Here is a 25,976-nt window from a genome sequence, read left to right on the forward strand (position 1 = left end):
AGCACTGCCCCGTTGCTGTTATCAGCCAGTCTGTGGCACCGGAATTTCAAAGAGAGAAAGAGCTTTATTACAAAGAGTCGTGTAAGGAGAATAGGAGGCTTGCGGGCCTCAGCTCCGTCACCCCCAACTGGAGAGGTTTTGAAAGTTGTATAGCATTTGACTCACGCGGGCTTAAGATAATGAGTACAGTAGCTCGAGATGAGGAGGTTGAGAGATATTTAGCTCGTATGGTTCTAGGATGTAAGTCAGAACACGGCGGCCTTAATATGATGATGGGCGTGATTTTTAGTGTTATAAGGAGGTATTGGTCAATTATATAGGTTAACGTGTAGGCTACTGTGCATGCCAAGGCGGTTCAATTCTGGTTAGCTTTTATCTAGTAAGATGCGCCAGGAAATAAGCTTGGATGACTCAGGTTTCTTCATTAATGAACCTGGAAGGGCTGTAGTACGAATGCAAGACTTATAAATTACAGAACAAGATAAGGGACTAAGTATAGGATCCCACGATTATTATGAGGCTGCTCAGTTACAGTTGCAAAACAAACTATCAAAGCATCTGGGTTGCAGTTCGGTGAGTTACGGCAGTTACAAGTATTAGCTTTTGGCTGTTATAATATGTCAAAAGGTTAGTGCACAAGTGTGTTACAGGTCAGTAAATTCTTATATTTTTTAATTCTTGGTTACAGTTGTCTGGCAGACTAAGGGAACCTCTGCTGTTGTGGTTTGTTTGTGAAGGGTCTTTTATATGTATCTCTGATTTTGTATCCCTAATCGAATGTGGCTATGTGACTGCATGATAATTTGTGTTTATATAAATATTCTTTTCTTGTGCCTGTATTGCGGAGTGTCTGTGGAGTTTCAGCCATAAAAGCCAGTGTGTCACTGTGAAAGAGAATAAGATCAAATTGGCTTCTAGTTTGGGCTTCTACTTTCATGTCTAATTTCTTTTGCATTTAGGGATTTTTGTCATATAGGATCAAGGTCCACCGTCATTCAGTTTGGCCACATCTTAACTAAAATTGATGCCATCTTCAAAAGATGTTGTCCTGTTGACAAACGGAATAATACCCACAGGACTGGGGAGGGAGGGTTAGTGCTTAAATTTGTCTTTTGTGGAGGACATGACTCAATCTTCAACAGTACCCATTCTCTTCTGATAGGGGGGCATTAATGGGTACTATTGATGGGCTGTGGACTAAAAACAGTTTTATACCTGGAGAAGAGTGAATTTTAGCAGAGAGAGTTCAGCATTAGTCCAGTTTCCTGAATTTTTCGTCAGACATTTGTACCTTTTTTTTTTTTTAATATTTATTTTATTTATCCCCCCCCCCCCCCCGCCCCACCCTATTGTTTGCACTTGCTGTCTGCTCTCTGTGTCTGTTCTTTGTGTGCTTTTTGTGTCTGCAGGTCTTCTTAGGAGGCACAGGGAACCCAACCTGGGACCTTCCATGTGGTAGGCCACATCTGTTTCCCTGTACCCATTTTTTGATGAGCAAATAGACAAAAACAACAAAAGGCCGTTAAGCTTTTTGGCAAGCCTGAACTTGTTCTCACTTTCCTCAAGGCATCATGGCCTTTTTTCCTTTCATTTTAAAATTTTGACAAACGTGAAATTCTAGCACAGAGGAGAAAGAATTGTAATTTCACCACTCCTTAAGTGAAAAAAGTAAAATTAATAAAACCTGCTCTAAATTTCAGGACTATATTTTGATCTCTTCTTAGTAGTGTGACAGCAGTAGCATGTTTGGTGATGAGGACTATTGAGTGAAAGAACCTGTGTGCATGATCTGGTATGGCTGTGTGAAATAAAGATGGTCAAGGCACAATGACATATGATTGAATGGAGCAAGAATTTTGTCAGAATACAGATGGGATTTGTAGAGTGTTTAAAAAAATTTTTTTTTTAGAAGGCACCTTCTGTTTTGATCTTGGATAGCATGTATTGTCTCAAGCCATATCTGTTTAGTTTTGGATTATCTCCTTTGACATGTGAATAGTTATCATGAATGCTTGCAAGAAGAAGGAGGCTATTGTTTAAAAGTGAATAGCAGGAATCCTTAACCTGAGTTGAATCGATTCCATGTGAGTGGGCTTCCTATTGAATATTAGACTTGTTAGGTTTTGTATGTATATATTTAATGTGATTTTTATTTTTAGAGAAAGTATAGGCAGTTTAATTAGATTCACAAAGCTGTATATTAACACATTAACCCAGAAAAGTTAAAACCTTTAGAAATCAGACTGCAGATGCTGAAGATGACTTTTTTTTTTTTAAAACGTAGCATGTGATAAAGTTAGTATTAAAAATATATATACTTTATGAACGGATTCATACCTGTCAATGAAAACCTTTGGGGTAGGAAGGCAGGATTTAGATTAAGGAGGGGAGCTGTTACAGGGGATTTCAGTATTATGGATAATCTCTCTCTTTTTTAAGAGGGAAAATGTATTATATTGTGCATTTTCTTTCTTTTTTTCTTTTTTTTAAAAATGAATTCTTTTTTTTTTTAAGATTTATTTATTTATGTATTTCTCTCCCCTCCCCCCCCACCCCGGTTGTCTGTTCTCTGTGTCTATTTGCTGCGTTGTCTTCTTTGTCCACTTCTGTTGTTGTCAGTGGCATGAGAATCTGTGTTTCTTTTGTTGCGTCATCTTGTTGTGTCAGTTCTTTTTTTTTTTAAGATTTATTTATTTATTTATTTATTTATTTATTTCTCTCCCCTTCCTCCGCCCCCGCCCCACCCCGGTTGTCCGTTCTCTGTGTCTATTTGCTGCATCATCTTCTTTGTCTGCTTCTTTTGTCAGCAGCAAGGGAATCTGTGTTTCTTTTTGTTGTGTCATCTTGTTGTGTCAGCTCTCTGTGTGTGTGGCACCGTTCGTGGGCAGGCTGCACTTTCTTTCGCACTGGGCGGCTCTCCTTACACTGCACACTTCTTGCACGTGGGGCTCCCCTACTCGGGGAACACCCCTACGTGGCACGGCACTCCTTGCATGCATCAGTACTGCGCACGGGCCAGCTCCACACGGGTCAAGGAGGCCCAGGGTTTGAACCGCGGACCTCCCATGTGGTAGACGGACGCCCTAACCACTGGGCCAAGTCCACTTCCCTATATTGTGTATTTTAAATTTAAATAGTTTTCAGTTTCTCCAGAGGTTTGAACTGATACTACATAGCACAAAGCCCCAATCATAAAAGATATCCTTAAACTCTCTGGTGGATAAAGCCCCAAGCAAACAATAACACTCCTTTCAGGCAGGACATTCCAAGAGCCTAGAGAGGACATTTCAGTAGCTGAAAGCAAAGGCCAGCCATATCTTTGGGGGAGGTTAATGTCTTTCTACACAGGGAATATAATGATGTATACTTCATTACCTTTCACCTAGATTTACCATTTTTAACATTTTGCACCATTTGATTAATCTCTGTGTATATGTATTTACATGTTTTTGTTTATTGTTTTTTGGTCAACATTTCAGAGTAAATTGCAGACATCATAAAACCACCACTAAATAATTTTCCTGCAGAAACTCAATCTCATAAATACACATAGAAAGCTTAACATTGATTCCCAGCATCTTCTAATATATAATCCATATTCAGATTTTCACAGTTCTTCCTATGTGCCCATTTAAAAAATTGATCAAGAATCCCAAAGTCACACATTGCACTGGTTGGTCATCTCTTTTTAGTTTCTTTAATCTACAGCAGTCCTTCTCTACCCCCTGCTTGTTTTTGTCTTTCATGATAAAAAAAATTTTGAAGAATTTAGAACACTTGTCTTGTGGAATGCCCAACATTCAAGATTTGAATGATTCTTTTACATGAGTAGTTTCAACTCAAATATATTTGGTTAGAATACTAGTAAGGTTGTGTTCTAGGCTACCTATTGTATCTCATCAAAAAGCCCATAATTTGATCCCTTATTAGTGATACTAAATTTTTTTTTTTTTTTAAAGATTTATTTATTTATTTAATTTCCCCCCCTCCCCTGGTTGTCTGTTCTTGGTGTCTATTTGCTGCGTCTTGTTTCTTTGTCCGCTTCTGTTGTCGTCAGCAGCACGGGAAGTGTGGGCGGCGCCATTCCTGGGCAGGCTGCTCTTTCTTTTTTCACGCTGGGCGGCTTTTCCTCACGGGCGCACTCCTTGCGCGTGGGGCTCCCCCACGCGGGGGACACCCTTGCGTGGCACGGCACTCCTTGCGTGCATCAGCACTGCGCATGGCCAGCTCCACACGGGTCAAGGAGGCCCGGGGTTTGAACCGCGGACCTCCCATATGGTAGACGGACGCCCTAACCACTGGGCCAAAGTCCGTTTCCCTAAATTTTTTTTTTTAATTAATTTTTCTCCCCTCTCCCTGCCAGGTTGTCTGCTCTCTGTGTCCATTCACTGTGTGTTCTTCTGTGACTGCTTCTATCCTTATCAGTGGCATGGGGAATCTGTGTTTCTTTTTGTTGCATCAGCTCTGGGTGTGTGCTGCGCCATTCTTGGGCAGGCTGAACTTTCTTTCACGCTAGGCGGCTCTCCTTACGGAGCTCACTCCTTGTGCGTGGGGCACCCCTGCGTGGCATGGCACTCCTTGCGCGCATCAGCACTGCGCATGGACCAGCTCCACATGGGTCAAGGAAGCCCGGAGTTTGAACCTGGACCTCCCATGTGGTAGGCGGACGCCCTATCCATTGGGCCAAGTCTGCTTCCCAGTGATACTAAATTTGATTACTTTTTTGCATGTACTGTGTGCACCTTATTTCTCTATGATAAAAGATAACCTTTTCTTCTTTGTAAAGAAGTAATCTGATGGGGATACCTTGAGTCATTTGACATAAACCTTTTATTTATTTATTTTTTAATTAATGGAGTTTGGGTTTACAGAACAATCTTGCAGAAAATATAGGATTCCCATATACTGTCCTACCACAAATACCTTGCATTGGAGTGGATCATCTGCCATAATTGGTGATAGCACATTTTTATAATTGTACTATTAACTAAAATTCATGGATTAATTTAGGGTACACTATGCAGTGTAGCTCCATGGATTTTTTTAAAAAAATTTATTCTGTTATATATGTAATCTTACATTTCCCCCCTTAATCACTCTGAGATAGATATTTCAGTGCTGTTAATCTCATTCACTGTATTGAGCCACTGTCACCATATCCATTATCAAAACATCTGCATCATTCCAAATAGGAATCCTGTACATTTTTTTCCTTGTTTCTTTTTTTGAATAGAGAAGTTGTGAGCTTACAAAACAGTCATGCATAATGTGCAGAATTCCTGTACATCAACCCTCCACCAACACCTAACATTGTTGTGAAACAGTTGTCACAGATTATGAAAGAACATAATCAGGCTATTACCACTAACTATGGTCCATAGCGTACACTTGGTATATTTTTTCCATACCCCCCACTATGTATTAGAATTGTACATTTATTATAGTTCATGAGAGAATGCTTTGACATTTGTACTGTTAACCACAGCCCATCTTCTACCACATGCTTCACTGTCTTATACAATCCCATGCCTTGTATAGTCTATCCAAAGTATACACTTAGTGGCTCTCACTTTCATCACAGTGTTCTACAGTAATTACCACAGTAAACTTTTGGATGTTTTCTTTAGTCCAAAAGAAGAACTCCAATACCTCCCTATTAGTGACCCTTAGCATTGATACAGTCAGTGCCTTCTTTAACACTGATGCAAGAATATTACAATATTGCTGTTAACTATAGTCTATAAATTACATTAGTTCTGTTTTCCCCATGCATCACTATATTCTTACTACCTTGTAATAGTGATGTACATTTGTTCTAGTTCATAGCAGAACATTCTTGTATTTGTGTTATTATTGACAATACTCATCCATCTCTGGGTTCGCTAAATTATTCATTCCCTAGATTATTCTTTAGCTTTCTTTCAATTGACAGTTACATCCCTAATCCACCCCTTTCAGCCACAATCCCATTTATAAACAAGCTGTATTAGTTATACTCACTGTAATGTGTTACCATCAACTCTATCCATTTCCACATTTTTACAATCAAGCTAATTGAAAATTCTACATGCTATAAGCATTAGTACCCCTTCTCAGTCCTCATCCTATCTCCTAGTAACCTATAGTCTAGGTTTTGACTCGATGTTTTTATTCTAAGAACTCTGTACATTTCAGGTCTTAACTTCCCATTCCCTATCCCTAGCTGGTCCCCTGGCAACCTATACCCTAGATTCTGACTCTAAGTGTTTGTTTATTCTAATTATTTCCAATCAGTGAGATCATATAATATGTCTTTTTATGTCTGGCTTATTTTACTCAATATGATGTCTTCAAGGTTCATCCATGTTGTTGCATGTATGAGGACTTCATTCATTTTTACAGCTGAGTAATATTCCATTGTATGTATATACCACTTTTTATTTATACACCCTTTTGTTCATGAACACTTGATTTGCTTCCATCTTTTGGAAATTGTGAATAGTGTTTCTGTGACCAAATCCCTGCTTTCAGTTCTTTTGGGTATATACCAAGTATGGGATTGCCAAGTCATAAGGTAGTTCTATATTTTTCCTGAGGAATGGCAAACTGTCCTCCATGGTTGCGGCATCATTTTACATTGCCACCAGTGATGAATGAGTGTTCCTATTTCTCTTCATCCTTTCCAATACTTGCTATTTTCCTTTTTTTTTTTTTTCTGATAGCAGCCATTCTAATAGGTATGACATCACCTGTCATTGTGCTTTTGATTTGCATTTCCCTGCTGGCTAATGATGTTGAATAACTTTCCATGTGTGTTCTGGCCATTTGTGTATCGTCTTTAGAGAAATGTCTATTCAAGTCTTTTGCCCATTTTTCAATTGGGTTGTCTTTTTTTTTTTTTTTTTTTGGTAAGTTGAAGGATTTCTTTATGTGTTCTGGATATTAAATCTTTATCAGATATGTGGTTCCCAAATATTTTTCCCATTCAGTTAGATGTCATTTTACTTTCATGATAAAGTCCTTTGAGGAAAAAAATTTTTTTAATTTTGGTGAGGTCCCATTAATTTTTTCTTTTTATGCTTTTATATTGGGTGTAAGTGTAAGAAATTATTGCCTAACACAAGCTCCAGTAGATGCTTCCCTATATTTTCTTCTCAGAGTATAGTGGTTGTGGCTCTTATATTAAGGTCTTTGATCCATTTGGGTTGATTAAAAAAAAATTTTTTTTATTTTAATATTCATTAAGTCAAGAGACATTTATTAATCACAGATTATTTGCCAGATACTATACTAGGGACATATTTCCCTGCTTTCCTATTTATTACAATAGCAACAATTTTATCCAATATTCCAGATTTTAAAGAACTCCCTCTCTTCAGGTCATTGTCTTCCAAGGAGCTAACTGATTTTTTTTTTAATATGGTGTCAAGTAGGGGGTCATCCTTTTTTTTTTTAAGTAGAGATCTAGTTTTCTCAGCAACTTTTGTTGAGACTGTTCTTTCCCAATTGAGTATTCTTTGCCATCTTATCAAAAAAAGTTGGTCATAAATGTGGTGGTTGGTTTGTGATCTCTCATTTCTATTCCATTGGTTTATATGTCTGTCCTTGTGCCAGTACCATGCTGATTTGATTACTATGGCTTTATAATAAGTTTTAAGATTGGGAAGGGTGAGTCCTCAAACTTCCTTCTTTTTCAAGATGGCTTCAGCTATTCAGGGCCCCTTACTCAATTCCATATAAATCTGATGGTTAGCTTTTTTTTTTTTTTAAAGATTTATTTATTTATTTTATTTCACTCCCCTTCCCCCTCACCCCAGTTGTCTGTTCTCTGTCTATTTTGCTGCATGTTCTTCTTTTGTCCGCTTCTGTTGTTGTCAGCGGCACAGGAATCTGTGTTTCTTTTTGTTGCATCATCTTGTTGTGTCATCTCTCTGTGTGTGTGGCGCCATTCTTGGGCAGGCTGCACTTTCTTTTGTGCTGGGCGGCTCTCCTTACAGGGCGCACTCCTTGTGTGTGGGGCTCCCCTACGTGGGGGACACCCCTGCATGGCAGGGCACTCCTTGCATGCATCAGCACTGCGCGTGGGCCACCAGCTCCACACAGGCCAAGGAGGCCCGGGGTTTGAACCGCGGACCTCCCACCATGTGGTAGACAGATGCCCTAACCACTGGGCCAAGTCCGCTTTCCTGATGGTTAGCTTTTAATGCAGTTCAGATTGCATTAAACTTATATTTATTATATTTGGTGTGCTTTGGTAGGACTGACATCTTAATAATATTTAGTTTTCCAGTCCAAGAACCCAGAATTTCTATTTACTTAGGACTTCTTTGATTTCTTTTAGCAATGTTTTGTAGTTTTCTGTGTATAAGTCCTGTACATTGCTAGTTATATTTATTTCTAGATATTTGATTCTTTTCGTTGTTATTGGGAATAGAATTTTTATCTTGATTTCTTCTTTCAGTTCTTCATTTCTTATTATTTTTGTGTGTTGACCTTGTACCCTGATACTCTGCTGATTCCTTTTCTTTCTCTTTTTTTCTTTTTTAAGCTCTAGGAGATTTGCTGTGGGTTTTTCAGGATTTTCTGTATATAAGATCATATCATCTGCAAACAGACATTTTACTTCTTCCAGTTTGGATGCCTTTTATTTTTTCTTTGCTAATTACTCTGCCCAGAAATTCCAGAACAATGTTGAATAAAAGTGATAGCAGTAGGCATTCCTATCTTGTTCCTAATGTTAGAGGGGAAGTTTTCAGGCTCTCACAATTAAATAAGATGTTAGCTGTGGGCTTTTATATATGTCCTTTTTTTTTTTTTTTTTTTGATTTTGATTTTATTTTTTAAAAATTTCTTTCCCCTCCCCCCCATTGTCTGCTCCCTCTGTCCATTCACTATGTGTACTGTGTCCATGTGTATTCTTGTTAGTGACACTGGGAATTTGGGTCTCTTTTTGTTGTGTCATCTTGCTGTGTCAGCTCTCTGTGTGTGTGGTGCCACTCCTGGGCAGGCTGTGCGTTTTTTGCATGGGGCACTCCTTGGGAGGCGCTGTCTTTATGCATGGGGCTCCCATACACAAGGTACACCTCTGTGTGGCACGGCACTCCTTGCACACATCAGCACCGTGCGTGGGCCAGCTCACCACACGGGTCAGGAGGCGCTGGGTTTGAACTCTGAACCTTCCATATGGTAGGCGGACACTGTCAGTTGAGCCAAATCTGCTTCCCTTTATATATGTCCTTTATTATACTGAGGAAGTTTCCTCCTATTCCTGGTGTTCTAAGTGTTTTTTTTTTATTTTAAGATTTTATTTATTTATTTATTCCCCACCCCCACCCCTCTCCCTCAATTTTTGTGCTGTCTGCTCTCTCTGTCTCCATGTTGTCTTTTTAGGAGGCACTGGGATCAAAGCTGGGATCTCCCATGTAGGAGGGAGGTGCCCAATTGCTTGAGCCACGTCTACTCCCTGCTTGTTGTGTCTCTCATTTCCTTGTTGTGTCTCCTCATTGTGTATCCCCATTGTGTAATTTTATTGTGTCACCTTGTTGCTTCAGCTTACCACACCAACCCATCGCATCAGCTTGCTGTCTTGCTCTTCTTCTTTAGGAGGCACTGGGAACTGAAGCTGGGACCTCCCATGTGGTAGGTGGGTGCCCAATTGCTTGAGCCATATCCACTTCCCTCTAAGTGTTTTTTATCAAAAAGGTGGCTGGATTTTGTCAGGTGCCTTTTTTTTTTCTTTCGAAGGTTTATTTTTTATTTCTCTCCCCTTTCCCCCCACTGCCCCAGTTGTCTGTTCTCTGTGTCAATTTGCTGAGTGTTCTTCTTTTGTCTGCTTTTGTTGTTGTCAGCGGCACGAGAATCTGTGTCTCTTTTGTTGCGTCATCTTGTTGTGTCAGCTCTCCGTGTGTGCAGCGCCATTCTTGGGCAGGCTGAACTTTCTTTTGTGCTGGGTGGCTCTCCTTATGGAGTGCACTCCTTATGTGTGCGGCTCCCCTACGTGGGGACACCCCTGCGTGGCAAGGCACTCCTTGTGCGCATCAGCACTGCGCATGGGCCAGCTTCACACAGGTCAAGGAGGCCTGGGGTTTGAACCGCAGACCTCCCATGTGGTTGACGGATGCCCTATCCACTGGGCCAAATCCGTTTCCCGTCAGGTGCCTTTTTTACATCATTGGGTATGATCATTTGTTTTTTCCACCCTTCATTCTGTTAATGTGGTGTATTACATTGATTTCCTTATCTTGAAGCAACCTTGCATACCAAAAATATATGCCACTTGGTCATGGTGTATGATTCTTTAATATACTTTTGGATTTGGTTGACTAGTATTTTGTTGAGGATTTTTGCATCTATATTCATAAGATATATTGGTCTGTAATTTTCTTGTGGTATCTTTATTTGGCTTTGGTGTGAGTGTGATATTGACCTCATAGAATGGATTAAGGGATATTCCTTCCTCTTCAGTTTCTTGGAAGGATTTGAGCAGAGGTGGAGTTTTAAGTCTTCTTGAAATGTTTGGTAGAATGCCCCTGTGAAGCCTTCTGGTCCTGGGCTGTACTTTGTTGGAAGGTTTTTGATTGCTGATTCAATTTCTTCACTAGTAGAGATATGCTATTTCTTCCTGAGTCAATGTAGATAGTTTGTGTGTCTATAAGAATTTGTCCATTTCACTTAGGTTATCTAATTTGTTGGCATTCAGTTGTCATTGTATCCTCTTATAGTCTTTTTTTATTTCAGTGGGGTCTGTAGTAATGTCCTACTTTTCATTTCTAATTGTAGTTATTGGTATCCTCTCTTTTTTCTTTATCAGTCTAGCTAATGGTTTCTTGCTTTTTTGATCTTTTCAAACCCAAGTTTTGGTTTTGTTGATTCTATTTTATTGTTTCCTATTTCATTTATCTCAGTTCTCATCTTTGTTTTTTTCCTTCCTTCTGCTCCATTTGTGTTTAGTTTGCTCCACTTTTTCTAATTCTTCCAGTCTTGAGGTTAGGTCTCTGATTTGAAGTCTTTCTTCTTTTTTTAGTGTAAGCATTTAGAGCTACAGATGTCCCTCTCAGCACTGTCTTCGCTGCATCTCATAAGTTTTCGTAAGTCGTAGTTTCGTATTCATTTCCCTTAAGATATTTCCCATTTTCCCTTCCAATTTTCTCTTTATTCCATTGGTTGTTTAAAGTTATGTTGTTTAATTTCCACATATTTGTGAATTTTCCATTCCTTTGAGGTTGGTGAATATATACTGTATGGCTTCTTTTTTTTTTAAATTTATTGAGACCTGTTTTTTGACTCAACATATGGTCTACCTTGGAGAATGATCCATATGCCCTCAATTAAAATGTGTATTGTGTTGCGGGGTGAAGAGTTCTATATATGTCTGTTGGGTCTAGTTGGTTTACAATGTCATTGAAATCTTGTATTTCTTTATTGATCTTCTGACTAGATGAGATGATTATTAAGAGTGCTTTATTAAAGCTTCCTGCTCTTAAAATAGTAACATAAATTCTTCATTCTTCATTCAAATCTGTCAGTATTAGCTTCATATATTTAGGGACTCTGCTATTAGGTGCATATATATTTATAATAGTTATATCTTGTTGAATTGTTCCCTTTATCAGTATTTAATGACCATCTTTGTCCCTTATGAGTGTTTTTTTACTTAAAGTTTATTTTACTTGATGTTAGTATAACTACCTCAGCACTCTATTGTTTACAACTTGCTTGGTGTATTTTTTCCTATCCTTTTCCTCTCAACCTACTTGTATCTTTGTGTTTAAGGTGAGTCTCTAGCGTTTGTGATGTACCTTATATATAAGCAGAGTTATATTCTATTGTATGACTGTATCACTATTTGTTTACCTTTTCTCATATTGTTGTTCTCCAGGGCTATTTCTGGGTTTTGGGCTGTTATGAATAAAGCTACTATAAACATTCTTGTACATGTCTTTTTTATATTTATGATTTCATTTCTTTTGTGTAAACTCCCAGGAATGGAATTGTTTGGACATGATGTATAGAGTATATTCTGTTTTATAAGAAACTGGCAGACCTTTATCCAAGTTAGTTGTACCTGTTTAGACTCCTAACAACAATATGACAATTCCAGTTTTCCTACATCTTCTCCAACATTTGTTATTGTCATTCTATATATGTATCTCGCTGATGTGCTATAGTGTCTCACTGTAGTTTTTAATTTGTATTACCCTAATGACAAATGGTGTTGACCACTCTCTTATGACGATTTGTGTAACTTTTTGAGGTATCTGATTATATTTTCTGTGCAAGTTTGTTTGTTTTGTGTTGTTGAGTTGTAGAAGTAAGAGGATCAAGACCCACCCTGGGCTTAAGAGAGTAATCTAATCCAATGACCCTTAACTGAATCTAATCTAATCAACATTTCACAATAGGTTCATACCCATAGGAAGGGACCAATTTCAAACATAATATTCCAGAGTTCACAAAGGATTTAAACTACCACATTCTACCCCAAAATACATATTCTTTCTATATGCAAAATAGGTTTACAATCTCTCAAAGCCTTAAATCCTTTTAGTAACAGTATTAAGTACAAGTCTCATCAAAATTGCTTATAGTCATATCTATCTAACATCTGCTTATTTTCTGAACATAGGAGAGCAGAATGCACATGTCCTACTCCTTGAGCACAATACCTCCCTGTATATTTTCTATGAACAGATATTTTCACTTATATATTTTATGTTCCAGGAAGTTGTCACTGATATAAATCTTATATTCTACATTCCAAATTTTTTTTAATGCACCAATACTGTGTCCTTTTTTCCTCCATTCTTACATCCCATCTAGGATCATGTATTGCATTTAATTGTGATTATCTTTAATTTCCCTTCCTTCCTTCCTTCTTCACTTTCACCTTTATTCTAATTTCTGTGTCTGTGTATTTGTGTATGTTCTCTGATATTTTCTTTGTTGTTACATGGGGTTTAAGTTTAACATTCTAAATCTAAAGCAATTTGTTTGGTTGATACCACCTTAACTTCAGTAGCATACATACAATTTGACTCTACAATCCTTTATTCCCCTACCTTAATATATTTCTTGTCACAAATTACATATTTAAAAATTATGAGTCAAAAACCATTGATTTATCATTACATTTTATGCTTTTACCTTTTAAATCCAGTAGGAAGTGAAAAATAAGATACTAAATAAAATATACAATATAGCTAGCATTTATATTTACCCATGTCATTATCTGCACTAGAGATCTATGTTTCTTCATGTGACTTCAGTCAATTTCCTTTGAAACTGTGGTACTCCCTGTAGCATTTCTTGTAGGGCAGGTCTAGTGATGATGAACTCCCTTAAGTTTTTGTTTATCTGGAAGTGTCTTAATCTCTCCTTCATTTTTTTTTTTCTTTTTTTTTTAATTGATTTTGTAAAAATATTACATTAAAAAAATATGAGGTCCCATTCGACCCCACCACCCCCACCGCACCCCTCCCCCCCCCCCCAGCAACACTCACTCCCATCATCATGACCCATCCATTGCATTTGGTAAGTACATCTCTGGGTATCTCTGCACCTCATGGTCATTGGTCCACATCATGGCCCACACTCTCCCCCATTCCATCCAGTGAGCCCTGGGAGGATTTACAATGTCCCAAAGGCGCCTCCACATCTCATCTCTTCCTGCCATTCCCCATACCCATCAGCCACCATGTCCACTTTTCCCACTCCATTGCCACCTTTTCTCTGAGGTCCTTGGATTGGTTGTGTCCATTGCACCTCTATGTCAAGAGGAGGCTCAGATTCCACATGGTTACTGGATGCAATCCTCCTGCTTTCAGTTGTAGGCACTCTAGGGTCCATGGTGTGGTGGTTGCCCTTCTTCAACTCCATCTTAGCTGAGTGAGGTGAGTCCAAAATTCAGATTGTAGGAGCTGGAGTCTGTTGAGGCTCAGGGCCTGGCTATCATATTGTCAGTAAAAAGATTCAATCCCCTAAATATATCTTAAACCCCAATACCAACTACAATTCCAGTAAAGTAGCATGATAGTCTTATGAAAAGAGATCCCCTCTGGGTCCAGTTTCATCACTCTCCTTCATTTTTGACAGCCAGTTCTGTCAGATAGAATTTTTGGATGGCAGTTTTTTGCTTTCAGCCCTTTAAATATGTTATCGCATTACTTTTTTGCCTCCATGGTTTCTGATGAGATATTGGCACTTAATCTTTTGCAGTACGTTGTATATGGCATATTCCTTCTCTCTTGAGGTTTTCTGAATTCTCTTTTTATCTCTAGCATTTGACAGTTTGATTATAATATGTTACAGTATGGGTCTGTTTGGGTTTACCCTGTTTGGAGTTCACTGAGTATCTTAGATGTGTATTTCATGTTTGTTTTTTTTTAAATTTAGGACGTTTTCAGCCATTTAGTCTTTGTATACTCCCCCTAAGCCTTTCTCTCTTCTCCTTCTGGGAATTCCACAATGCATATATTGGTATACTCAATATTGACCCACACATTCCTCAGGCTCTGCTCACTTTTCTTCATTCATTCCTCTTTCCTTAATCATCTTATCTTGAATTTCACTGATTCTTCTGCAACCTCCAATCTGCTGTTGACCCCTCTAGGGAATTTTTAATTTTGTTTACTGTGGTCTTCAGCTCTGTTTTGTTCCTTTTGATAATTTCCATTCTCTGTTGATAGTCTCTTTGAGTTTATGATTCACTTTCCTATTGTTCTTTAGCTCTTTGAGCATATTTACAAACTTGACCCCATAGATAGGGCATCCGCCTACCACATGGGAGGTCTGCGGTTCAAACCCCGGGCCTCCTTGACCCATGTGGACCTTGCCCGTGTGCAGTGCTGATGCGCACAAGGAGTGCCCTGCCACGCAGGGGTGTCCCCCGTGTAGGGGAACCCCACATGCAAGGAGTGTACCTCGTAAGGAGAGCCACTCCATGTGAAAGAAAGTGCAGCCTGCCCAAGAATGGTGCTGCACACATGGAGAGCTGACACAAGATGACACAACAAAAAGAAACACAGATTCCTGGTGCAGTTGATAAGGATAGAAGTGGTCACAGAAGGACACACAGCGAATGGGCACAGAGAGCAGACAACTGGGGGGAGGGGAGGGGAGAGAAATAAATAAAAAATAAATCTTAAAAAAAAAAAGTCAGTGTCTGGAATATCCAAGTCTTACTGGCCTCATTGATGGTTTCTGATGCTTTCATCTTCTTCTTTTCCTGAGCTGTTGCTTAGTATTTCTTTGTGTGTTAACATAATCTTTTGTTGAAACTTGCATATTTTGTATTTTAGTGTGTAATTGCTGTTATTTAGAGAATGAGGCACCTGACCTTTAAGATTGTATCCAGCTAGAATTATGTCAGAGCTTTCCTTGAATGCCAGGAGCTAATAAAGAAAAAGAAGGAGTAAAACAAGAAAACATCTTCCCCAGTGTTTGCAAATTCAGCTCTGTGAGCATGTTCCTTCAGTGCTTATCTATATGAGTTTAGAGAATAACTCTAGGCCAAAGTGTAAGGGCCTCCCTCATCCTTTCTGTGCATGCCATACATCTTATCTTGGACACACATGATTAACCTTAGGAATTCTCATGTTTACACGGATATGAACCTCCCAGATTCATAGCAATCAGTTTCCTCACCATCCTGGGCACTGTATATTGTATGTCATACAACTATCAGTTCCTTGCCCCAGGCAGCTGTAACCTCTCTGACCTTCCACAGCCTTCTGTATGAGAGCGTTGTGGGTTCTCCTCCATACATGGCAAATTATGAATGACAAGCCTACTATGAGTGTCCTCATTCAATCATTCAGGCCATCACCAGGAAGACTGGACCAGACAAACATGCTTCCAGTTTGTGCACAAGGATTACTTTACTCTGGATTGGGACTAGGGACTCACTATAGGAGAATGGGCCAGCTCTGCTCCATTCCAGTGATTGCAAGGGTGAGAAACCACCGAAGACATCCAGAAGATACTAACATTATTTTTAAAATATATTTTTTCATTGAAGTATATCATTCATACATGAACATGGATAAACAATATGTATGTAGTAAAGATTGTGAACTTACAAAATAAACATACATAACATCCTACAGGGGTCTTATACGTGACCCTTCCACCAACACTTTGCATTGTTGTGAAACATTTGTTACAAACTGTGCAAGAGCATCATCAAAATATTATTACTTACTATAGTCCCTATCTTAAATTTGGTGTATTTTTCCCCCAACCCACTATATTTTTTAAAAATAAATTTTATTACAAAGGTTGTTAACTTGCAAAACAATTATACACATGTGTAGAATTCTCATACAGCACCCCTTCACTAATACACCACACTGTGATGGAACATATGTTACAGATTATGATATATCATCAGATTGTTACCACCAACTACGGTCCATAGTGTACATTTGGCACATTTTTTCCATACACCTCCATTATCCAAACAGCACATCTTTAGCATTGATGCAAGAATATTATAGAATTGTTGTTAACCACAGTCTATTGGTCACACCAGTTGTAGTTTTCCCATGCTTCTCCACATTCCCAGCACCCTGCAATAGTGATGTACATCTGTTCTAGCTCACAGAAGGACACTCTTACATCTGTACCATCAACCACAATTCTCATCCACCTCTGGGTTCACTGTGCTGTTTAGTCCTTAAATTATTCTTTAGATTATTCTTTAGCTTTCTTTCAATTGACATTTACTTCCCCAGACTACCCTTTTCAGCCACAATCCCATTTATAAACCAGTTCCTGCTTGCTATAATTTGTTACCATGGACTTTATCCATTTCCACAATTTTGAAGTCAAGTAATTAAAACTTCTACATACATTAAGCATCAGTAGTCTTCTCAAACCTCCTCTTATCTCCTAATAACCTATACTATAGGTTTTAACTCCCCAAAAGATAAACTCCTGTTTATTTTTTGTATTTAGTTCATATTAATGAGACCATGCAATATTTATCCTTTTGTGTCTGGCTTACTTCACTTAGTATGATGTCTTCAAGATTCATCCATGTTCTCATATGTGTCCCAATTTCTTTTCTGCTTATGTAGCATAGTATTCCATTGTAGGTATATACCACATTTTGTTTGTCCATTCATTGGTTGATGGACACTTGGGTTGTTTCCGTCTTTTGGCAGTTGTGAATAAACGCCACTATGAACATTGGTGTGCAGATGTCTGTTTGTGTCATACTTTTTAGTTCTTCTGGATATATTTCTAGTAGAGGAATTGCTAGATCATGTGGCAGTTCTATATTTAGCTTCCTGAGGAACTGCCAAACTGTCTTCCAAAGAGGCTGCACCATTTTACAATCCTACCAACAGTGAAGGAGTGTTCCTATTTCTCCACATTCTCTCCAGCACTTATTGTTTTTAAAATAGTGGCCATTCTATGTAGCGTTAGATGATATCTCATTGTTTTGACTTGCATTTCTCTAAAAGCTAGTGATATGGAACATTTTTTCCCTGTGCTTTTTAACCATTTGAATTTCCTCTTTGGAGAAATGTCTATTTAAATCTTTTGACCATTTTTAAATTGGATTGTTTGCTCTTTCATTGTTAAGTTGTAATGATCTCTTTATATAGAATGGAAATCAAATCCTTACCGGATAAGTGGTTTCCAAATATTTTCTTGCATTGAGTGGGCTGCCTTTTCACCTTCTTGATGAAATCTTTTGAATCACAAAAGTGTTTAAGTTTGAGGAGATCCCATTTATCCATGTTTCCTTACATTGCTCATGCTTCTGGTGTAAGGTTTAAGAATCTAACACCACCAGGTCTTGAAGATGTTTCCCTATATTTTCTTCTAAGGTGTGAGATAGAGGTCTTCTTTTTTTCTTTTGGCTATAGATAGCCAGTTCTCCCAGTACCATTTGTTGAATAGACTGTTCTGTCCTAGCTGGGTGGGTTTGATAGGATTGTAAAAAATCACTTGGCCATAGATATGAGGGTCTGTTTCTGAACCATCAATTTGGTTCCGTTGGTCTGTGTCTATCTTTATGCCGATACCATGCTGTTTTTACCAGTGTTAACTAAGTAGTAGGATTTAAAGTCTGGAAGTGAGAGCCCTCAACTTCACTTTTCCTTTATTAGATTTTTTGGCAGAGGCCTCTTAGCCTTCCTGATAAATTTGATAATTGTGTTTTCCATTTATTTGAAAAATGCTGGTGGAATTTTTATTAGGATTGCATTGAATTTGTATATCAATTTGGGTAGAATTGACATCTTAGTGATATTTAGTCTTTGAATCCATGAGCACGGAATGTTCTTCCAATTATTTAGGTCTTTTAAAATTTCTTTTAGCAATGTATTATAGGTTTCTGAATACAAGTGCTTTATATCCTTGGTTAAGTTTATTCCTAACTATTTGATTGATTAGTTGCTATTGTAAACCTTTTTAACTAATGATTAAAGATCATTGTCAAAATATTACTACAAACCAAAGTATTTTCCCCCAACCAACCCTGTTATTATCTTTATATCATTTATATGTGAACATACATAAACAATTAAGTGTATAGTAAAAGTTGTAAACTTCCAGAGCAAACATACATAACATCATATAGGGTTCTCATACTTCAACCCTCCACCAACACCTTGCATTGTCATGAGACATATGTTACAAATTATGAAAGAATATTGTCAAAATCTTACTCCTAATCATAGTCCTTATCTTATATTTGGTGTGTTTCTCCCCAACCCTATTATTACTTTTTAAATATATTTTTTTATGACAGAAGTTGTAAACTTTATAAAACAACCGTGCACATGTGCAGAATTCCCAAACAACACCCCTCCATCAACACACCACACTATGGTGGAACATTTGCTGCAGATAATATCATTAGATTGTTACCATGTCCATAGTGTACATTTGGCTCACATTTTCCATACTACCTCATTATCAACACAGTACGTCTTTTGCATGGATGCAAGAATATTATATTATTTACTACTAACCACAGTCCATAGGTCACTCCAGCTGTATTTTTCCCATGCTTCTCCACATTCCCAAAACCCAGCAGTAGTGATGTATATTTGCTCTAGCTCACAAAGGACACTTTTGCATCTGTACCATCAACCACAATTCTCATCTACCTTTTGGTTCACCATGTGATTCAGCTCCTAGATTATTCTCTAGCATTTTGTCAATTGGCATTTACATGCCTAGACTACTATTTTCAGCCACATCCCCATTTATAAACTGTTACTCAGTATATGTAACTCTATACATTTCCGCAATTTCACAGCAAAGCTAATTAAAACTTTTACATACATTAAACATCAGTAGTCCATTTCAGTCCCCCTCTTATCTCCTTTAAGAACCCACCACCTACCACCAGGTCTTGAAGATATAATCCTACAAATTCTTCTAGAAGCTTTATGGTTCTTGCATTTATTTTTAGGTTTTTGATCCATTTTGAGTTAATTTTTGGATAGGGTGTGAGATAAGGGTCCTCTTTCCTTCTTATGGCTATGGATATCCAATTCTTTCAGCACCATTTGTTGAATAGATTGTTCTGCCCAAGTTGTGTGGGCTTAACAGGCTAGTCGAAAATCACTTGACCATACATGTGAGGGTCTTTTTCTGAATCATAAATTTGGTTCCATTGGTCTATGTGTCTGTCTCTATGCCAGTACCATGCTATTTTTACCACTATAGGTAATGTGATTTAAAGTTTGGAGATGAGGGTTTGCTTTTCCTTTTTATGATTTTTCTGTCTATTCAGGACCCCTTACCCTTCCAAATAAATTTGATTCTTGTTTTTGATTTTTTTTTTTTAATGCTGGTGGAATTTTTATCAGGATTGCATTGAATCTGTATATCAATTTGAGTAGAATTGACATCTTAATGATATTCAGTCTTCCAATCCATGAGCATGGAATGTTATTCCAGTTATTTAGGGCTTTTAAAATTTGTTTTAACATTGAGTTGCAGTTTTCTGAGTATAAGTACTTTACGTTGTTGGTTATGTTTATTCCTGACTATTCAAGTTTTATCTATCATATTTTATTTTCACTTTTATTTTCACTACTCTTCTGACATTTTTAGTTACTTTTATTCATATAATCTTCATTTCTAGACGCTATTCCAGGCCTCTTTCTCCTGTCTTGTCTTTTCAGGCTCTATCACACCTTTTAGTATTTCCTGAAAATCTGGTCTCTTGCTTAGAAATTCTCTCAGTTTCTGTTTATCTGTGAATATTCTAATTTCATCCTCATATTTGAAAGACAGTCTTGCTAGATATAAGATTTGTGACTGGCAGTTTTTCTCGTAGTATCTTAAGTATATCATACCACTGCCTTCTTGCCTCCAGGGTCTCTTGCTGTCATTTAGTTCCGAGATCATGTTCAATTTTTTACATTCTTTTTTTCATTTGTTCTTTTGTGTTTTCACTTTTGGAGGCCCTGTGTTCAAGATCATTGATCCTTCTGCTTCCTCAAGTCTGCTGTTATATGCCTCCGATGTATTTTCAATTTCATTGCAGCTTTCATTCCCTTAAGGTCTGCTATTTTTTATGTATGCTTTAAAATTCTTCTTTTTCTCCCCCAGTGTCTTCTTAATATCCTTAATTTCTTTAGCCATCCCATTGAATTTATTCAGGAGATTTGTTTGGACATCTATGATTAGTTGTCTCAACTTCTTTATGTTATTTGCAGGCTTATCTTGTTACTGTCTTTCTGTTTCTTGGTATGGCTTGTAATTTTTTTTGTTGGTGTTTTCACATCTGGCTTGCAAGATGTATTTATTTAATCTGGGTCCAGTTTCTCCCTTTAGTTTAGTGCTTTCTTTTCTTTTCTCCCTTTTTGTATTGTAGGAGTTGAGGATGTAGTTGGTGCTTTAAGCTATGTAGACTGAAACTGCCCATGTTGCCCCAGGAATTGATAAAGCTTCTCCCACCTTATTCCTATGTCAGGAGTAGGGGCAGAGCTGCAGCCATATATAATAATTCAAGTTGGTCAGGATAAGACTGTCTGTAGTTACCCAGAGAGTGATAAAGCTTTTCAGACTGATAAACCCTTTCCTCCCCTACCTTAGATGGGGATGGAGCTATAGTTGTTGGCAGAAGTCTATGCCATTTGTGTCCAAAATGACCACAGTTGCCCAGATAAACTGACATAGCACCAGATCCCCTCCCTGCTTCAGGTGGGAATGGATCCTCTGGAGTCCCCACACAATCTAATCTGTGTGGGCTAGATACCCCTGCAGTTGCCCTGAGATGCTGAGGGAGTACTGTCCCTTCTGCCCTTTAAGGGATGGGAACAGAAGCACCAACACCCAATAGTTCAGTCCCTGTAGGCTGAAAGTACCTGCTGTTGCCTGGAGAGGCTGAGGAAGCTCCAGCCCCCTTCTATCCTATTGGATGGTGGGGTTGGTTCTTTGGGCACTTAACAGTTCAGACCCTTTAGGCCAAAAATACATGCCCTTGCCCAGAGAGGCTGAGGAAACACCAGCCCCCTCCTATCCTATTAGGGCATGGGGTTGGATCCACAGGCACTCAACAGTTGTCCCTGTAGGCTGAAAGAACCTGCCATTGTCTGGAGAGGCTGTGGAGATACCAGAGCCCTCCTATCCTATTGGGGGTGGCGGTGGATACGTAGGCATCCAACAGTCCAGTTCATGCAGGTTAAAAGTGTCTGCTGTTGCCCTGGAAAGGCTGTGGAAACACTGGCTCCCTTCTTTCCTATTGGGGTTTGAGGTTGGATCCACAAGTACCCACCAGCTCAGGCTGTGTGTGTTAAAAGCACCTGCAGTTACTCAGAGAGGATGGGGAAATACATTCCGTCTCTTGTTCTATTGGGGATGGGGGTGGAACCACAGTTGCCCAGCTGTGAGGTTTGTACAGTCCAAAAGTGCCTACAGTTGTCCTGATAGGCTGAGGTATCACCAGCCCCATCCTATCCTATGGGGGGACAGAGGTGGAGATGGCCTCAAAGGCATTCAACAAACCCATTCATGTGGGCTGAAAACACCTGATGTTGCCCAGAGAGACTGAGGATACCTAGCTCCTCTCCTATCCTATAGGGGTGCTGGGATGCAGTCCCAGGTGTCTAAGACTATTCAGTCTTTGATGGCGGACAGCACCTACAGTTGCCTGGAGAGCCTGGTGCAGGTCCTGTCAGCTTCCTCTCTGCTAGAGGTGGGGCTGGAGCCTAGGCTGGGGCTGCAGGCCAGTCTTAAGGGAAAGAAGCTAGTCCCTAACTTCACTGGATTTTTAGACAGCCATCATTCCCCTCATGCTGGGGGCAGAGTAAAAATGGTGGTTTCCTGACTCTTTCCATCTTGGACAGGCTCAAACACTTGCTATTTTTAGGATTATACTTTAGCCTGCCGAGTTCACTAATCAAAAGCTTAAGTCAGTGGACAACTGTCTCTTCCTCCACCGTTTATGGGAAATGGAGTTTCTAACTCCAGTCCTGGCTAGTTCCTGAGGCAGCTTGCACCGCTTGAAAATGAACGGCACTGGCTTCTGCAGCATGGCTTGCAGTTTCCCATAGAGGTGGTGCAGGTCCCCCCAGCTTCCTGGGATTAAGGCTAGAGCTGGAATCCCATCCGGGTGGAAAGAAGCCCATCCCAGCACTATGATTTTCAATCAGCCCCACTTCCCCTTATGCTGGGGTGGAGTCAAAATGGCAGTTACTGGCCTCTTTCTGACCTGGACAGGCTCAAAGTTTAGCTGTTCCTAGGATTATGCTTCAGCCCACCAGATTTACTAATCAGTAGCTGAAGTTGGTGCCACACTGCGTCTTCTTCCCCTGTTTTTTCGGGAAATGGAGCTTCCAACTTCAGCCACAGAATAGCTTCTGCGGCAGCTTGCACTACGGCACTGACCTCTGTGGTGTGGAGGGCTCTACTCACGAATCCTCTCTGCAGATGGGCAGTCTCCTCCTTCCGTGCTTTCAGGGATGTTGCAGGATACTCTTCTGGTCTCCTGGGGCCCCCAGACAGGTGGTTTAGATACCTCTGGGTGATTACTAACTGCCCTGTAGCATTAGCTGACACCAGGAGCTCCTTACTCTGCCACCATCATGGCTTCCCCTCTGCGATACTAACATTTTAAAGTTACTTTTTTTTGACTTTTACATTCACCCTGCTGCTGCAATTCTATAACTATTTCTGGAGTTTTGAGAAAGATGTTTGTGGCAGTTCTTACTAGTTGTCCAAAGCCTCTCACTACGTCACATTGCCTCTTATTTTTATCATGGAATTCAGGGTTTAATTTTATTCCTTTATTATTGTTTTATTGGGTTTTCAGAAGGAAGTGGAAAAAATACGTGTTTTTTAGTTCCCTGTATTTTGCCACATGTCCCCGACTTGCTTTAATAGTAATAAATAGATCAATATTTTCAAAGATTTTTACAATAATAGCTATATTTTCTTCTCCCAAATTAATGATACCAAACTCATTAACTGCTTATTTTACTAATGGTTATTTTGAATGCTTCCTATTATCTACTTTAGAAATAACACTACCAAAGAACCTCCTTGAATCTTTGTTGTATCTATGATTATATACAAATGGCAAGTTCTTGGAAGTGAAGTTGCAGAATTTAAGGGAATTATAAATTAGAAAAAAATTCAAAATATCCATATCTGTCCTTTTCCTCCTCTTTTCCATTCCTTCCCCTTCCTAACGCTTCAAACCTGAAAACATTAGGTGAGGCTGAGCAAGGTAGGCATACATGCAAGTGATGCCACTGGGGCCTCAGGCACTGCTGGACCCTGTGCATGGTGAGTTTTATACCCTTAGAGTATAGCAGTTGCAATGGGATATTGACTACATCCAAGAGGACTGATCACATATATTGTGTACATATGTGTACATGCACAGACACACACAAATTTAAGGCTAATGGAACCAAAGTCTCTCCCTCTCAGAGAAGGGAGTTACACATATGATAAAAGAAGAAAACTAGAATGAACCCTGTGGTTTTTTATATTTGAACAAGAAGTATTGTGGTTTTCATTATATATGCATAGATAAAAATGAATATATATGTAAATGTGTATGTGCAATTTATGAGTGTGTTTATTTTTATTTATTAGCTTTGTGCATGAGAGGGCCTGGGAACAGCAATACCCCCGTAGCCGTGAATATGCTTGCACCCAGATCTTGGCCTCTAAATACCATCCCCTCTACTAATAGGAACTAGGGGTCCTTGAAGAAATTCACAAATCCCAGTGTTGGGGCAAGGGAAACAGTAGATAAGCCTGTAATATCTTATGCCAGAAAGTAAGAAAGTACTTAAAGAATGATAGGGACATGCGAAAAGGACACAGAATCCAGTTGGAAGAGTCTTCCACTTGCCAAATCTGGGACTAACTGAGCATTAAAATAAATAATAGTAATAGCCTTTAAGTGAAATAGGAAATTACAAGTCCATACAGATATAAATTAATAAATTGAAAGTTTAATGTTTACTTATTCTCCATAAAATCCTAATTAATTTCTAAGGGGACAGAGTAGTAGTTACAGTAGATAAGCCTTGCAGATACCACCATAGTTAATTTTTTTAAAAAGATTTATTTATTTATTTATCTCCCCTTCCTCCCCGACCCTGGTTGTCTGTTCTCTGCGTCTATTTGCTGCATCTTCTTTGTCCGCTTCTGTTTTTGTCAGCGGCACGGGAATCTGTGTTTCTTTTTGTTACATCATTTGCTGTGTCAGTTCTCTGTGTGTGCGGCGCCATTCCTGGGCAGGCTGCACTTTCTTTCCCACTGGGCAACTCTCCTTACGGGGCGCACTCCTTGCGCGTGGGGCTCCCCTACGTGGGGGACACCCCTGCGTGGCATGGCACTCCTTGCGCGCATCAGCACTGCGCATGGGCCAGCTCCACATGGGTCTAGGAGGCCCGGGGTTTGAACCGCGGACCTCCCATGTGGTAGGCGGCTGTCCTAACCACTGGGCCAAGTCTGCCTCCCACCATAGTTAATTGATTAAAGTGAATATCGCCAGTAATGCAATAAGATGTCATCATGTTCCTCCTGATATTCCCTGAGGGAATGCAAGATCACTTCTGTGGTATCCCTTCCAAAAAGTATAACCAGATCATGAGGAAACATTAGAAAAAAACAAATTGAAGGGATGATCTCCAGGGACTAGCTTGTAAACATAAGGCAATTCTGAAAAAGTGTTTGGCTAAATGTGATTAAAGAGATAGGATATCTAAATTCACTGTGGGCTTCTGAACTATATTCTTCACTGCAAGGACATTATTGGAACCATTGGTCAAACTTGAAGGTAGTCTGATAAGTACATGTATTAATGTTAATTTCTTTATCTTGGTAATGATCTTGTGGTTATGTAGGGATATGCCCTTTTTTGTGGGAAATGCACATAGCGTATTCAGCATGATGAGCATTATTAGGAATTTTCAAATAGTTCGGTTAGCAAAAGTTCCTTGTACTATGCTTACTATGCTTGTACTATGACTGAGATTGTTAAGATAGATAGGTAGATAGACTAAGTCAGACAGCAAGACAAAAAACAAAAACATAAGTATAATGCAGTAATGTTATGAAATCTCTTCGAATTATACTTTTGATTTAAAAACTATCTTTATAATCCACGTTGAAGCTTCACAGGATCTTCATGATCTTGTCACTCATGTTTGTACATATTAATGCCTCCAAAATAGTGTGATTATTCTTGCTTTGTGATAGATCTTAATATTATTCCCAAGCCTCATGGTTGACTTTATCTGCCTGGATATTTTTAGCCTGCGTTTTTTAAAGATACTAAGCAACTGGTTTCTCATGTTTTTTTTTGTTTTTGTTTTTTGTTGTTCTTTTGTTTGCTTTTTCCCTATCTCCCAGGCTGGCCATCTCAGGAATCTACTCTCCCATGAATGAGAAATGATCAAGTCTTATGTGAGTTTTAAATTATGTGTTTATTTTACTACGTTATTCTGCATTGTGGATAAAGTAGATTATAATAACCCTAACAATAAAATGAAAAGCCCTAAATAGAT

General features: G+C 38.9%; 1 protein-coding gene across 3 annotated transcripts in view; it reads left to right on the forward strand.

Annotated features, from left to right (window-relative positions):
• LOC111764216 (zinc finger protein 568-like) overlaps positions 1-25,976 on the forward strand; it is a 129,943-nt gene that overhangs the window by 446 nt on the left and 103,521 nt on the right. For 2 of the 3 annotated variants that reach the window (XM_058279317.2, XM_058279319.2), the window contains exon 2: positions 25,822-25,875. The exons of the other annotated variant lie outside the window; for it this stretch is intronic. In XM_058279317.2, coding sequence (XP_058135300.2) covers positions 25,861-25,875 — 15 coding nt within the window. In that variant the 5' untranslated portion in view covers positions 25,822-25,860. The remainder of the gene's footprint in view (positions 1-25,821; positions 25,876-25,976) is intronic. 3 annotated transcript variants of the gene reach the window in all.

Source organism: Dasypus novemcinctus, chromosome 18 (assembly GCF_030445035.2).
Source record: "Dasypus novemcinctus isolate mDasNov1 chromosome 18, mDasNov1.1.hap2, whole genome shotgun sequence".
Taxonomy (NCBI): Eukaryota; Metazoa; Chordata; class Mammalia; order Cingulata; family Dasypodidae; genus Dasypus; species Dasypus novemcinctus.